Source organism: Oncorhynchus keta, chromosome 7, assembly GCF_023373465.1.
Source record: "Oncorhynchus keta strain PuntledgeMale-10-30-2019 chromosome 7, Oket_V2, whole genome shotgun sequence".
Classification (NCBI taxonomy): domain Eukaryota; kingdom Metazoa; phylum Chordata; class Actinopteri; order Salmoniformes; family Salmonidae; genus Oncorhynchus; species Oncorhynchus keta.
In genome coordinates, this window is record NC_068427.1 from 31,364,993 (window position 1) to 31,381,107 (window position 16,115).

The following is a 16,115-nucleotide window of genomic DNA, read 5'->3' on the forward strand; positions in this document are numbered from 1 at the left end:
TGTTAATACATTTGAATATAAAGGTAATGTGTTAACATAATGTTGTAATTCTACCACATCGTTTTTGCAATGTTAAGAAGATGGAATAAAGTTGTCCTTGAAATATTATTGGTCCTTCACTGTTTTGAGACTGTACAACCTTCAAGATGTATTGTCAGATCCAACAGCAGATCTCTTTGTTTCTTGGGACCTAGAACTAGCATCTCTGTTTTTTCAGAGTTTAAAAGTTAAACATTTGCCACCATCCACTTCCTTATGTCTGAAACACAGGCCTCCAGGTAGGCAATTTTGGGGCTTCACAATGTTTCATCAAAATGTACAGCTGTGTGTCATCCTCATAGCAGTGAAAGTTGACATTGTGTTTCCGAATGACATCACCAAGAGGTATAATATTGAAGAGGTTCGATATAGGCCGATTTTTACATTTTCCGGGTCACGGTGTAGCTTTTTCAAGAGAATTTATTACTGCCGCTTTTAGTGAGTTTGGTACACATCCGGTGGATAGGGAGCCATTTATTATGTTCAACGTAGGAGGGTCAAGCACAGGATGTAGCTCTTTCAGTAGTTTAGTTGGAATAGAGTCCAGTATGCAGCTTGACAGTTTAGAGGCCATGACTATTTTCATGAATGTGTCAAGAGATACAGGATTAAAAGACTTGGATCTCCATTGATCCAAGGTCCTGACAGTCTTTGCAGACTCAGGACAACTGAGCTATGGAGAAATATGCAGATTCGAAGAGGAGTCTGTAATTTGCTTAAATTGCAATTAGGTTTGAAGAATTGGATGATTGAGCAGTCGGATGACTTCCAATTTGGTGGAGCGGCATTTCCGTTCCAATTTTCTGGAATCTTGTTTCAGGGCCCGGGTATTTTCTGTATACCAGGGAGCTAATTTCTTGTGACAAATATTTTTTTGTTTTTAGGAGTGTGACTGGTGTGACTGCATCTAGGCTATTATGCATGGTTAAATTTAGATCCTCGGATAGGTGTTTAACCGATTTTGTACTCTGACGTCCTTGGGTAGGTGGAGGGAGTCTGGAAGGGAATCTAGACTGTAAGTCGCTTTGGATAAAAGCGTCTGCTAAATGGCATATATTATTATATTATTATTATTATATTAGGCATCTGGGTTGTCCGAGAATTTATAGTACGGCTTTGGATTATCCTTGGTTGGGGTCTGATCAGATTTGTTAACGATTGCAAACGTAATAAGATTGCGGTCCGATAGTCCAGGATTATGAGGAAAAACATTTAGATCCACAATATTTATTTCATGGGACAATAGTAGATCCAGGATATGACTGTGGCAATGAGTAGGTCCGGAGACATGTTGGACAAAACCTAATGAGTTGATGATGGCTCAGAAAGCCTTTTGGAGTGGGTCTGTGGACTTTTCCATGTGAATATTAAAGTCACCAAAAATGTGAATATCTGCCATCACTACAAGGTCCGATAGGAATTCAGGGAACTCCATGAGGAGCGCTGTATACGGCGCAGGAGGCCTGTAAACAGTAGATATAAAAAGTGATTGATTAGGCTGCATAGATTACATGACTAGACGCTCACTAGTGTAACCAGGAGGAGAGGCCTCATTTAACATAGTAAATTCATCAGGCTTAAGCCATGTTTCAGTCAGGCTAATCACAAAAAGATTATGATCAGTGATTAGTTAATTGACTATGACTACCTTGGATGTGAGGAATCTAACATTAAGTAGCCCTATTTTGAGATGTGAGATATCACAATCTCTTTCAATAATGACAGGAATGGAGGAGGTCTTTATTCCAGTGAGATTGCTAAAGCGAACAATGCCTTTTTTTGTTTTTCTCAACCTAGATCGAGGCACAGACACTGTCTCAATGGGGATAGCTGAGCTGACTACATTGGCTGTGCTAGTGGCAGACCCCACTGAGCTGGCAGGCTGGCTATCAGGTTGCAGGCCATGCAGCAGGCTATCTCATTGTGGAGCTAGAGGAGTTAGAGCCCTGTCTATGTTCATAGATGAGATGAGAGCACCCCTCCAGCTAGGATGGAGTCAGTCACTCCTCAGCAGGCCAGGCTTGGACCTGTTTGTGGGTGAGTCCCAGAAAGGGGGCCAATTATCTACAAATTCTATCTTTTGGGAAGGGCAGAAAACAGTTTTCAACCAGCGATTGAGTTGTGAGAGCTCATCACTCCCCCTAACTGGTAGGGGGCCAGAGACAATTACTTGATGCCGACACATCTTTCTCGCTGATTTACACACTGAAGCTATGTTGCTCTTGGTGACCTCTGACTGTTTCATCCTAACATCGTTGGTGCCGACGTGGATAACAATATCCCTATACTCTCTACGCTCGCCAGTTTTAGCTTTAGCCTTTACGTCTGTAACCCTGCCCCCTGGTAAACAGTGTATGATCGCTGGATTATTATTTTTAAGTATAATACTGCGGGTTATGGAGTTGCCAATGACTAGGGTTTTCAATTTGTCAGAGCTAATAATGGGTGGCTTCGGCAGCTCAGACCCTGTAGCGGGTGGAGGAGAGACCTGAGAAGGCTCGGCCTCTGACTCTGAGTCAATGCTTAATGGGGAAAACCGGTTGAAAGTTTCTGTCGGCTGAATGAGCGACACCTGTTGAGTATGCCGACAGCATTTCTTTCCAGAAAATTGTCCGGCTGCGGGTACTGTATGGGGATATTTATACTACTATCTCTACTTACTGGTGGCACAGATGCTGTTTCATCCTTTCCTACACTTAAATTACCCTTGCCTAATGATTGCGTCTGAAGCTGTGCTGGCAACACAGCTATCCTCACCATAAGGCGGGCGATAGTTGTCCTATATATTATGAGTACAGCTACTGCTAAATGTCATAGTGTTAATATTACTATTTAGCTTTGGCTGGTGGAAGTCCTGTAGAACCATGTCCAGATAAAGCGTCCGGGGTGAAAAAGTTGAATGAAAATAGTTGAGCGAGGTAAAAACTAAGACATTGGTAAATGTATTAAATGCAGATTTTGATTAAACGGTTAGTAAATGTAAAAACCAAAAGGTTGGTAGGTAGCCAAGTAGCAACAAACAGCACAGCAGCATGGAGACATGTCCAACAGTTGTGACTTTGTGGCAGTGTTAACTAACCGATGATGTTTTTATTTAATTATTTTATTTAACCTTTATTTAACTAGGCAAGTCAGTTAAGTTCTTATTTACAATGACGGCCTACCAAAAGGCAAAAGGACTCCTGCGGGGATGGGGGCTGGGATTAAAAATACAAATATAGGACAAGACACCACAACACTACATAAAGAGCAAAATAAGACAACAACATAGCATGGCAGCAACACATGACAACACAGCATTGTAGAAACAGCACATTACAACAACATGGTAGCAACACAACATGGCAGCAGCACAACATGGTACAAGCATTATTGGGCACAGACAACAGCACAAGAAGGCAAGAAGGTAGAGACAATAATATATCACGCAAAGCAGCCACACTGTCAGTAAGAGTGTCCATGATTGAGTCTTTGAATGAAGAGATGGAGATTTGAGTGTTTGTTGCAGCTCTTTCCAGACGCTAGCTGCAGCGAACTGAAAAGAAGAGTGACACAGGGATGTGTGTGCTTTGGGGACCTTTAAAAGAATGTGACTGGCAGAACCGGTGTTGCATGTGGAGGATAAGGGCTGCAGTAGGTATCTCAGATAGGGGGGAGTGAGGTCTAAGAGGGTTTTATACATAAACATCAACCAGTGGGTCTTGCGACGGGTACACAGAGATGACCATTTTGCAGAGGAGTATAGAATAAAGTGAGGTGGGAAATCTGATGGCCGATCGGTAAAGAAAATCTAGCCGCTTGAGAGCACCCTTACCTGCCGATCTATAAATTACATCTCCGTAAACTAGCGTAGGTAGGATGGTCATCTGAATCAGGGTTAGTTTGGCAGCTGGGGTGAAAGAGAAGTGATTACAATAGAGGAAACCAAGTCTAGATTTAACCTTCGCCTGCAGCTTTGATATGTGCTGAGAGAAGGACATAGTACCGTCTAGCCCTACTCCCAAGTACTTGTACGAGGTGACTACCTCAAGCTCTAAACCCTTCGAGGTAGTAATCACACCAGTAGGGAGAGGGACATTCTTCTTACCAAACCACATGACCTTTTGTTTTAGAGGTGTTCAGAACATGGTTAAGGTCAGAGAAAGCTTGCTTGACACTAAGAAAGCTTTGTCGTAGAGCGTTTAACACAAAATCCGGAGAGGGGCCTGCTGTGTAGAAGACTATCATCTGCATATACATGGATGAGAGAGCTTCCTACTGCCTGAGCTATGTTGTTGATGTAAATTGAGAAGTGTGTGGGGACTAGGATCGAGCCTTGAGGTACTCCCTTGGTGACAGGCAGTGGCTGAGACAGCAGATGTTCTGACTTTATACACTGCACTCTATGAGAGAGGTAGTTAGCAAACTAGGCCAAAGACCCCTCAGAGACACCAACACTCCTTAGTCGGCCCACAATAATGTAATGGTCTACTGTATCAAAAGCTTTGGCCAAGTCAACTCAGTGACTGCCTGCAGTGAGAAACTTTGTAGCGGGGCAGGGGAAAAAGAGGGAGGAGCATCGGGGTTAGTCGCATTGGAAGGGGTGGGAGATGAGGAAATGTTGGACGGGCAATGGCTGAGTCAAATAGGAATCCTGACTTAATGAAGTGGTGATTTAAAGAGCTCAGCCATGTGCTCCTTGTCAGTAACAGCCACATCATCAACATTAAGGGACATGGGCAGCTGTGAGGAGGAGGGTTTATGCTCCAGGTCTTTAACCGTTTTCCAGAACTTCTTGGGATTAGACCCACAGAGAGAGAACTGCTCACCTGAGTGTACTTATTACTAATTTTCCTGAACTAGAGCCAGTCAGCCTGAGTATGCGTGTGCCAAGCCTTTCACCAAATGGACTTCTTGAGGTGGAGTAATTCTGCCAGATCACCGTCGAACCAGGGGCTGAACCTGTTGTTAATTCTCATTTTCTTTATGCGGGCGTGTTTGTTAACAATACCACTGAAAATATTTTTTTTAAAAGGTCAAAGCGTTTTCGACAGAGGGGATCAAGCTGATTCTATACCAATTTACAGAGGCCGGGTCTTGAAGGAAGGCTTGCTCATTAAAGTTTTTTAGCAAGCGTCTGACAAATCAGGACAGGTCGTTTAACTGAGCATCCATTACGAACACAGGCTGTAAAACAGTGATCACTAAGGTCATTACTGATGTCACTGATTTGTTTCATTATTGACTGGCGTGTGTGCATGTGTTCCCATCCGCAGGTGTTCTTTGCCTCGGTGCGATCCGGAGGAGCCAGCCAGGTGTACTTTATGACCCTGGGGCGCACCTCTCTGCTCAGCTGGTAGAGAGACTACACCCCCTCTACACTGGAAACCAACCAACCACGGTTTACCCAACGTTCAACGATGCCATCGGTCAAAAGCCAACCACCTCCGACATAATCATGACCTTCGCCCCGGGGCATCGTGCTATATTGAGGATACACAACATCTTGTTTTTTTTCTCACCTTTATTTAACCAGGTAGGCAAGTTGAGAACAAGTTCTCATTTACAATTGCGACCTGGTAGATGACGTTGCCCCAGCCGTGAATACCAGATATGAGAATTGTAAAAAAAAAAAAAAAGAAGTTAATTGATTATAAATCAAATAAAAAAATGTGAAGAAAGGGGGTGAACAGTTTGCCCCACTTTGGTGCTCAACAGGTTGTGGACACACGCCTGTGCGGGGCCGTTGCCCTGAAGGCGTGTGTGCGTGTGTGTGTGTGTGTGTGTCTGTGTGTGTGGGTGTGTCGTTCCTAGTTCCCGACTGTGGTATGGGCTTGAAGTCTACTACTAACTACTCTGTGCATCCTATTGCTCGTATTTCAGGAGTCCCCCTCCCCTTCCTTTCCTTAGCGAAGGAGGGGCAGGGGGCGGAGCATACAGTGTTAATGCTACAGTAGTGTATGTCAATGTCTTTCTGTTTGGTCCAATGATTGCTGACTGCGGGGGGGGAGGGGAGGGGGGGGGGTGTTGAAGCTGTCAGTCAGGGAGGAGGTGGGAATAAAGAAGCTGTGCAAGGGAGCCAATTGGTTCTAGGCTCAATGCTGTCATGACACAGTGTGTGGGATGGGCCTATGCATTTTACCGTAAGTCTGTTATCTGAGAGGACTCAGCTGGAGTGTGTTGATAGTTAGGACAGCTACCGTATTTTAATGTGCAGGTTCATGTAAAAACATTTGAACCAGATGGACTTTGAAATAGTGTTTTTATTTTATTATGATTCCCTAAAAAAAAGTAAGTATTTGGAGTTAATATTTATTTTACCTTGGTTTTAAAAATCACAATGCACATAGCCTCCAGTTTTCTTTGCTTTTATTTCGACCCACAAAACATTCAAATGCTTTGAGTCAGAGAGTGGGTGGGTAAAACATTTAAATAGTATCTATGTATAATAAATATTAATTTAATATCATTCATAGTTTCAATTGTCATGTTAGTGGAATCCTCAGTCCAACATGACGCTGTGTTCCGGCTTGTACCATCAGAGTCCAGGATGGAGGACATGGTCCTGATGTGAATAGACAGATATAATAAAAGAGAGTGGAGGAGAAGGTTCAGGTCATATACAGTATGTGTGTGGTAGTAAAGGGGCCAATAATAGATGAGAGAAGAGGGGTGTCAATGTAAGTTTTTGTAGCAGAAAGGTTACACATGGTCAGCAAACCTCAATGGACTCATAGACTGTGGATGGAAATAATGGTGGCGTTTTATTGTTGTTTTTCATGAGTATCTTTTTATGAATGCAATGCACTAAGTGTCAAGAATGTAGAAAGAAATATACTGTGTGGTGGTCAAAGGCATGATAATTTTATTTTTGTTCCTTGTCACAAGTGATCAATTTCAAGTTGACACAAGTGAATATTAAACAATGGAGGTTCTAATGAAGATGTCGGTTTTTGGGGCAATTCTGAATCGTTTCTGAGACTAGTTTGTGACTCCTTTCACAAACTCAATGTTTTAAAGTGAATCGGGGCTTAAGCGTTAACAGCTCTGAGTTGAGAAGTTGCTAGGCTACAGTAGTTTCCTGTGGGGCCAGTTTGCTCATAGTAGCTTAATCAACCTGATGCGCTAACAGGGCTTTAGACCTCAGTGTTTAACTCTAAAAAAAACATTGCCAGGCTCAATAAAGAAGTCTTGAGCTCTCCTTCTTGTCCTTCTAGTGTGATGTGTCAGCTTGTTAATGGAAGGCAAATCAAAACAACTGTTTCAAATCAGAGGAGAGCAGAGCATGGGTGACATCTGTGATTCTACAGCTCTCTGAAGGTGTTCACCACAGAAACACACTTTGGGAAGATTATTTTGTGTTGTTGTTCACTGTTAAAGGGTATAGTCTGTACATCTGAAGACTATTCAATACACTGCAATATTCCCTGCCATGACTCTCTCACGACAGGGTATCTGACCTGCCTAAACCATGGAGACAAACAACATGAATATTATTTTCCTGAGTAGGATTACCCTACTCTTCCCAAGGAACACAACTGTGGTTTAATGGTGATGATGGATCAAAGCTATTTCACCCAAGGGGACAGATTCTCTACCCTAACTGTGTGTCAGACTCCATAGTGGGTCAATCACTCTCTGAGTTGAGTCTTTCTCCTACTAACAGTCATGCCATTCATTGTGTGTAGAGCTGTGGGAAAGGCACTGCAAATTATACATCACAGAATTGTTTCACAAGCCAACCTTTTTTATATATGGAAAAAGAAACCTGTTTGAAAAGCGAACCCCAATGCTGTATGTGTGTGTGTTGAATAGCCCCCCCCAGCACTGTCCCACTATGTCTTTTTGGTTACATCAAGGCCTTCATGAGTGGCATAAGTGAGTTTATTAAGGTTATGGTTATTGATATTCTATTAATGGAAAGACGGACAACAATTTCTTCGCAATCTGAAAAGCAGTCACTTGCTGATTTATAAAAGTGCCAATATGGCAACATTAAAAGTGTAAAAAGAATGACGAAACCACTATGTTGATAAATATACTTTTTTAAGATCTCACTTGAAGCATTAAGTTTTAGACTTAGTTAAGAAGCTTAACAATAGTTTATGTACTTTGCAGTGGTTGAATATTATAACGCTCATGTTAGGTTGAGAAAATGGCAATGTTTACAGAGGCAATGTTTTGTTACACTAATGTGTATCATGATATTTGTTTTTTTAGCTTGTTTTATATTGAACATGATTTATCAATAATCCTAAATTATGGCATTTTTTTGTTTTGTTTTTCTCAAACAACTCAAAACACAAAGAATACACATGCAACATTTGATTTTCCAGATGATCCCATAATGTCGTTCCCAGCATTGTGGGGACATTGTAGTGACAAAGTCCGTTCCTTGCCGTCTTGGATGTCAGTCAGGCTTGGGTGTTTTTCTCCAGTGTTTCTTCCATGCTACTCTAACTTATGTGCTCTCTGTGTATGACAGGAAGTCTTGTATTTTCCTGAAGGTCTTTTCTCTTTGAATAAACTCTAAAGTAATTTAAAGATTTACTGTCGTCTTTTGTCTTGTCCCTTCTCTGACTGACTGAATTATTGAAGTGGAGAGTGTGAGAATGTCATCATTATCCAATAGTATGTCCCTGATGGTAAGAAATATTTTCTACAACAAATACAGAGCAGAGCAGACGCTGAATATCCCTTTGAGCATGGTGAAGTTATTAATTACACTTTGGATGGTGTATCAATACACCCAGTCACTACAAAGATAGAGGCGTCCTTCCTAACTCAGTTGACAGAGAGGAAGGCAACCACTCAGGGATTTCACCATTTGGCCAATGGTGACTTTAAAACAGTTATAGAGTTTAATAGCTGTGATTGGAGGACTGAGGATGGATCAACAACATTGTACATACTCCACAATACTAACTTAAATGACAGGGTGAAAAGGAGGCCTGTTTGCAACAAGTCACTAAAGTAAAACTGCACAAAATGTGGCAGAGAAATGAACTTTTCTGTCCTGAATACAAAGTGTTATGTTTGGGACAAATCCAACACAACACATCACTGAGTACCACTTCATATTTTCAAGCATGGTGGTGGCTGCATCATATTATGGGTATGTTTGTCATCAGCAAGGACTAGGGAGTTTTTTAGGATACAAATAAACTCAGTAGAGCTAAGCACAGGCAAAATCCTAGAGGAAAACCTGGTTCGGTCTGCTTTTGAACAGACACTGGGAGACAAATGTACCTTTCAGTTGGACAATGGCCTAAAACACAAGGCCAAATATACACTTGCTTACCAAGACAACATTGAATGTTCCTGACTGGCCTAGTTACAGTTTTCAAAAAAAGATTTCAAAAAACATGTTTTAATTTTGTAATAATGGGGTTTTGTGTATAGATGAGTTGAAATAGATGAAAAAAGGATTTGAATCCATTTCGAGTTCAGGCTGTAACAACAAGATGTGCACACACTAACACAGTTGATTTGATTTGGTACATACAAAAGATGCACTAGGTTGTGTGTTGGCTTGTACTGTACAAATGTAATCTGAGGGAATTGAGACAGTTATATTTTCCCAACTTCAGTTTAATTAACTGCTCTGTATTAGTAGTAGTGGTAGTTGTAGTGGTAGTAGTAGACTAAGACAGTGGGTATAACAGCTTACATATGTTATTTTCCTCTTCCCGTTATCTTCTGACAAAGCAAAAACAGGTTTATGTGTAGATTACTGAGGATTTTCTTCTATTTAATCCATTTTAGAAGTCTGTAACGTAACAAAATTTGAAAATAGTCAATGGGTCTGAATACTTTTCGAAGGCACTGTGTGTGTGTGGTCATTCACCTGCCAAGGATCCTGGGGGATTTGATGGGCGTATGATACCGAAAAAAAAGAAGAAAAAAAAAACAGTTTACTCACCATGTGGACATGCACATGGTCTCACGTACGCACGCACATGGACACACACAGCTAAGGGAGTTAAGTTGAATTTGCAATAATCCACATACACACACACAATGCTTCTCAAACTGAGGAGGCTGGTGGGAGGAGCTATAGGACAGGCGCATTGTAATGGCATTAAACATATGGAAACCATGTTTGACTCAGTTCCATAAATTCCATTCCAGCCATTACGAGCCTGTCCTCCTATAGCTCCTCCCATTAAACTCCTCCGTTCTTAAATCACTGTTGTCTTGAATTCTATTGCATCTTTCCGGTGTGTAAGGGAACTGAATTTCTCAATCTACTGTTTTATTTTACTCAGTGTGACAGTATAACATGCATGTTCATAAAGCAAACGTAATGATGTCAGAAGATATCAAAGGGAAGAGGAAAATAACTTATATGTAAGCTGTTATACCCACTGTCTTAGTCTACTACTACCACTACAACTACCATTACTACTAATACAGAGCAGTTAATAAAACTGAAGTTGGGAAAATATACAATAGACCTTATCATGAAATTCTTATTTATAAGCCCTTAACCAACAATGTAGTTTCAAGAAAAATAAGAGTTAAGAGTTAAGAAGCCTTTTGGACCTAGACTTGGCGCTCTGGTACAGCTTGGCGTTTGGTAGCAGAGAGAACAGTCTATGACTAGGGTGGCTGGAGTCTTTGGCCATTTTTAGAGCCTTCCTCTGACACTGCCTGGTATAAAGGTCCTCGATGGCAGGAAGCTTGGCCCCAGTGATGTACTGGGCCGTACGCACTACCCTCTGTAGCACCTTTTTGAGGATTTGTATTTGTATTTATCGGGGATCCCAATTTGCTGCCTCCAAGGCAGCAGCCACTCCTGGGTTCCAAACACATAAAAGCACTTACATTACATATAAAACAAAAGATAACAGTACACCATATACATTATTACACCACTACATACAGTGGGGCAAAAAAGTATTTAGTCAGCCACCAGTGCAAGTTCTCCAACTTAAAAAGATGAGAGAGGCCTGTAATTTTAATCATAGGTACACTTCAACTATGACAGACAAAATGAGACAAAGAAATCCAGAAAATCACATTGTAGGATTTTTAATGAATTTATTTGCAAACACAAAATGTACAATACAAAATGTATAATACCACCATACAACAATATTACAATGTATGCATATGTGTGTGTCTGTACCTTCGTGTGTATCTCTTCACAGTCCCTGCTGTTCCATAAGGTGCCATTTTTACCTGTTTTTAAAAAATCAGTTGTACATACAGTCGCGGCCAAAGGTTTTGAGAAAGACACAAATATTAATTTCCACAAAGTTTGCTGCTTCAGTGTCTTTAAATATTTCTGTCAGATGTTACTATGGAATACTGAAGTATAATTACAAGCATTTGATAAGTGTCAAAGGCTTTTATTGACAATTACATGAAGTTGATGCAAACAGTCAACATTTGCAGTGTTGACCCTTCTTTTTCAAGACCTCTGCAATCTGTCCTGCATGCTGTCAATTAACTTCTGGGCCACATCCTGACTGATGGCAGCCCATTCTTGCATAATCAATGCTTGGAGTTTGTCAGAATTTGTGGGGTTTTGTTTGTCCACCTGCCTCTTGAGGAGTGACCACAAGTTCTCAGTGGGATTAAGGTCTGTGGAGTTTCCTGGCCATGGACCCAAAATATCGATGTTTTGTTCCCCGAGCCACTTAGTTATCACTTTTGCCTTATGGTAAGGTGCTCCATCATGCTGGAAAAGGCATTGTTCGTCACCAAACTGTTCCTGAATGGTTGGGAGAAGTTGCTCTCGGAGGATGTGTTGGTACCATTCTTTATTCATGGCTGTGTTCTTAGGCAAAATTGTGAGTGAGCCCACACCCTTGGCTGAGAAGCAACCCCACACATGAATGGTCTCAGGATGCTTTACTGTTGGCATGACACATGACTGATGGTATCGCTCACCTTGTCTTCTCCGGACAAGCTTTTTTCCGGATGCCCCAAACAATCAGAAAGTGGATTCATCCGAGAAAATGACTTTTCCCCAGTCCTCAACAGACCAATCCCTGTACCTTTTGCAGAATATCAGTCTGTCCCTGATGTTTTTCCTGGAGAGAAGTGGCTTCTTTGCTGCCCTTCTTGACACCAGGCTATCCTACAAAAGTCTTCACCTCACTGTGCGTGCAGATGCAATCACACCTGCCTGCTGCCATTCCTGAGCAAGCTCTGTACTGGTGGTGCCCCGATCCCGCAGCTGAATAAACTTTAGGAGACGGTCCTGGCACTTGCTGGACTTTCCTGGGCGCCCTGAAGCCTTCTTCACAACAATTGAACCGCTCTCCTTGAAGATCTTGATGATCCGATAAATGGTTGATTTAGGTGCAATCTTACTGGCAGCAATATCCTTGCCTGTGAAGCCCTTTTTGTGCAAAGCAATGATGACGGCACATGTATCCTTGCAGGTAACTATGGTTGACAGAGGAAGAACAAATATTCCAAGCACCACCCTCCTTTTGAAGCTTCCAGTCTGTTATTCAATCTCAATCAGCGTGACAGAGTGATCTCTAGCCTTGTCCATGTCAACACACATGTCTACACCTGTGTTAACGAATCACTGACATAATGTCAGCTTGTCCTTTTGTGGCAGGGCTGAAATGCAGTGGAAATATTTTGGGGGGATTCAATTCATTTGCATGGCAAAGAGGGACTTTGCAATTAATTGCAATTCATCTGATCACTCTTCATAACATTCTGGAGTATATGCAAATGGCCATCATACAAACTGAGGCAGCAGACTTTGTGAAAATTAATATTTGTGTCATTCTCAAAACCTTTGGCCACGACTATACACACCACATCTGTGAGAGAGCTTTAATAAAGAGTGCCCAGTACATTCTATATCATTTATTTGATGTCTTTATCTACTTAAAACAATTTCCCACCTAAATGTTCCTTTATTTATTCAGAATTGTTGAAAGAATATATTTTCAGATTTAGGAATCATCCATTGAGATAATCAATACATTTTAAACACATTTGTATGAATCCAGGTATTTATGAACAGCTTACTGACATTTATCGTTAAATGTTTTATAAATGGTGAGCCGAATAGCTTAAATAATTTATTAAAGCACAGTCCTGAAACTTCCCAGACACTTCCCAGAAATGGTGTGTGTGTGTTGGTTTGGAGAAGCTCCAAGCTCCAAGCTCTTCTGTTATGTCTAGTTTACATACAGGTAGACTGGCTGTGACTGGTAACCTGCTTTACTGTAATCCAATGTGATCGTAGGCCATTTCAAAGAAAGTGTGGTTAGGAGTACTGGGGATTCTACAATCCAATGGGGGGAAATCCAGCTGAGGTTGTTTCACACCTCAAGAAAACATTCTCCAGCATTGTCTTGTCAAAGTGAAGAATCTTCCTTAAAATCACACTTCAGTCAACCTGAGGAGCACCTTGGGTTTATCATCTCCAAGAAGATACATAGATTCATGGAAGTATTTTAATTGTTACTGCAAACTGTTGGTACACTTAGGCTTAATATGTAGCATGAAGATAACCATTAGGAAGGATTAACAGCAGGTTTAAAGTTAGTTCTGATAAAAGAGTCATGCTTTATAGATTTTAGAATTGTCCAGCAGTTACCAAGTCAGAACAGTAGGCTAAGTTATGAGGGAGAAAGAGACAAAATTATTAGGGTGAGGTACATGGGTTACTAACAGCTTATTACACAACATACACTTAGAATGACTTTCTTAGATACAATAGACATATCTCCCTGGCATATTACATAATTTATGCAGCAGCATACAAGACATTTTTGGACTCACAGTTATGCTATGCTCACTTGAACAGGAATGTGGCGCGGCGGTCCTTCTTGTGGGCAAATTTTGCCATCAAACTTTGTCATCAAGGTCTGACATTCTCTGGATTTATGGTGCTTTCAAAACAACTAGGAACTCTAGAAAGAGGCCCGAGTTCCCGTTTTGGAATTCCAAGTTGTATGACCGTTCAAAACGTATTTTCCCAGTCGGAGTTAGTTTTTTCTGAGTTCCCAGTTGTTTTGAACGTGGCAGATGTCATGCTGGCTTGACAGCATGGCCAACGTATTCAACCTTTTCTGGCCCATGGTGTTGCATGTGAATGTTTATCATTTTAAGCTGGGAAAAGCTTTAAACTCAGACTTGGACCACACACCCTCTCCACCGAATGGCAGGCAGGCAGGGGAAGCAAAATAGGGATTGCTTTTCAACGCTTGTAGTTAGTAAATGATTCCTTCCAAACCACTCATTGTTGAATTTGCGATGTCCAACTTGTTGTGTAATGTTTATGTTAATTGGCCGATGAGCACTGATATGTTTATCCATGATTTCTCTTCATATGACAAGGATGGAAAAGAATTTGCCAGTAGATTGTCAACGTGATTCACGATGATGACTGCTTGTCTAGCTTGCTAGCTAAGATTTTGAAAGTATGACGTTGACATGATCAGTCCAATCAAAGCTACGGTAGCTGTAATGTGATTTGACGTAATTTTATCTGTGACCAATGACCTTGAGTCTTTTGGATGGGGACTTCTAATGTAAATCTATGGCAGCACCCAAGGGGGCTTAAACTTTCAAGCTCTCCATGTAGATTTTGTGGTGATGTAGTGTCCCCATTGAGTGATATTACACTGACACAATCACGGCAATAGTGGAGAAGATTATCAACCCTTACCCTCTGTATTTTCCACTGGCTGCCCCTCCACGACAGAAAGCACTGAGATTTTTGGAGATGCCTCAAGAAAGCATAAAATATCATCTTTTTTTATATTTTATTTTTTACATTTTTGCAAACTGATATGTGACACGAAGTAAAAATTCCCTGTCTTAGGTCACTAAGGATCAACACTTTATTTTAAGAATGTGAAATGTCAGAATAATAAATGAGAGAATAATTTAATTCAGCTTTAATTTCTTTCATCACATTCCCAGTTTGTCAGAAGTGTACATACACTTAATTAGTATTTGGTAGCATTGCCTTTAAATTGTTTAACTTGGCTCCAACGTTTCCCAAAATAAGTTGGGTGAATTTTGGCCCATTCCTCCTGACAGACCTAGTGTAACTGAGTCAGGTTTGTAGCCCTCCTTGCTTGCACACGGTCCCATGGTGTTTATACATTGTTTGTACAGATGAACGTGGTGCCTTCAGGCATTTGGAAATTACTCCCATCTGAATGCACTGTATGTCATGAGGTCCACCTGGCTACCACAACACAATGTCTTCAGTAAGGTTTGTGGTCCTCACGGAGAAGCAACTCCACCATAGGGCTCATGTTGTGTCTTAATTGTCCTGGCTCTTTAAGTAGCCCCCACCATTTAGCTCTGCCTGGAGGCCCTCTAAAGCCTTATTCACACTGAATGCTTTAAAATGATACTTCAGGATCGTGGCAATGAGGCCCTTTATCTACTTCCCCAGAGAACTTGTGGATATAATTTTTATGTGTCCAGTATGAAGGAAGTTAGAGGTAGTTTCACAAGCCAATGCTAACTCGCATTAGTGCAATGACTGGAAGTCTATGGGTATCTGCTAGCATAGATTCCCTACACTATTCATTGTATCTTCTCTCACATAAACTGAAATTAAGCAAACAGTGTCGAATTTAGCAACCAAGAACTGACAGAGCGATTTCCACTAGATAATATAGACACAAAGTCTATGGGGAAAACAAAAAGCGAATATCACAGCCAATTACAACACTGGTGGGTAAGTACAGTTATACTGTGAAACATTATCATTATACTATTACATCAGATATATTATTATTAAATGTAAGCGCTCAAATTCATGGACACAGTTATCGATGCAAGCACTGACCATCCATGATATCAACATTTGAGTTTTAGCCATGTTTTGAGGCTATACAGTGTTTGTTTATATTTACATTGTTTACATACATTGGAGTAAAACAAGCTTGTATTTTGGTTCTGATGGTGTACAACAGTTGAACTAAGCTCATTAGGGATTCCTATAAGATATATCCTACATCCTATAAGAGTCAATGGGTAGACAGTATATCATTCATTTATGACTATATCATTAATGTAGGCTAAGAATGTGTTAGTTGTTGCTGCCGGTTAGTACTCTGTATGATCATGGAGTAAAAAGCATTGGCCATGCACTA

The 16,115-nt window shown here is 41.0% G+C and overlaps 1 protein-coding gene across 7 annotated transcripts in view; it reads left to right on the forward strand.

The window, feature by feature from the left end:
* The window catches only part of LOC118386305 (mitogen-activated protein kinase kinase kinase kinase 4-like), a 111,738-nt gene extending 103,176 nt beyond the window's left edge, over positions 1–8,562 (forward strand). For all 7 annotated transcript variants that reach the window (XM_052522578.1, XM_035773960.2, XM_035773955.2 and 4 more), the window contains one exon: positions 5,295–8,562. In XM_052522578.1, coding sequence (XP_052378538.1) covers positions 5,295–5,378 — 84 coding nt within the window. In that variant the 3' untranslated portion in view covers positions 5,379–8,562. The remainder of the gene's footprint in view (positions 1–5,294) is intronic.
* Positions 8,563–16,115: the final 7,553 nt, after the last annotated feature.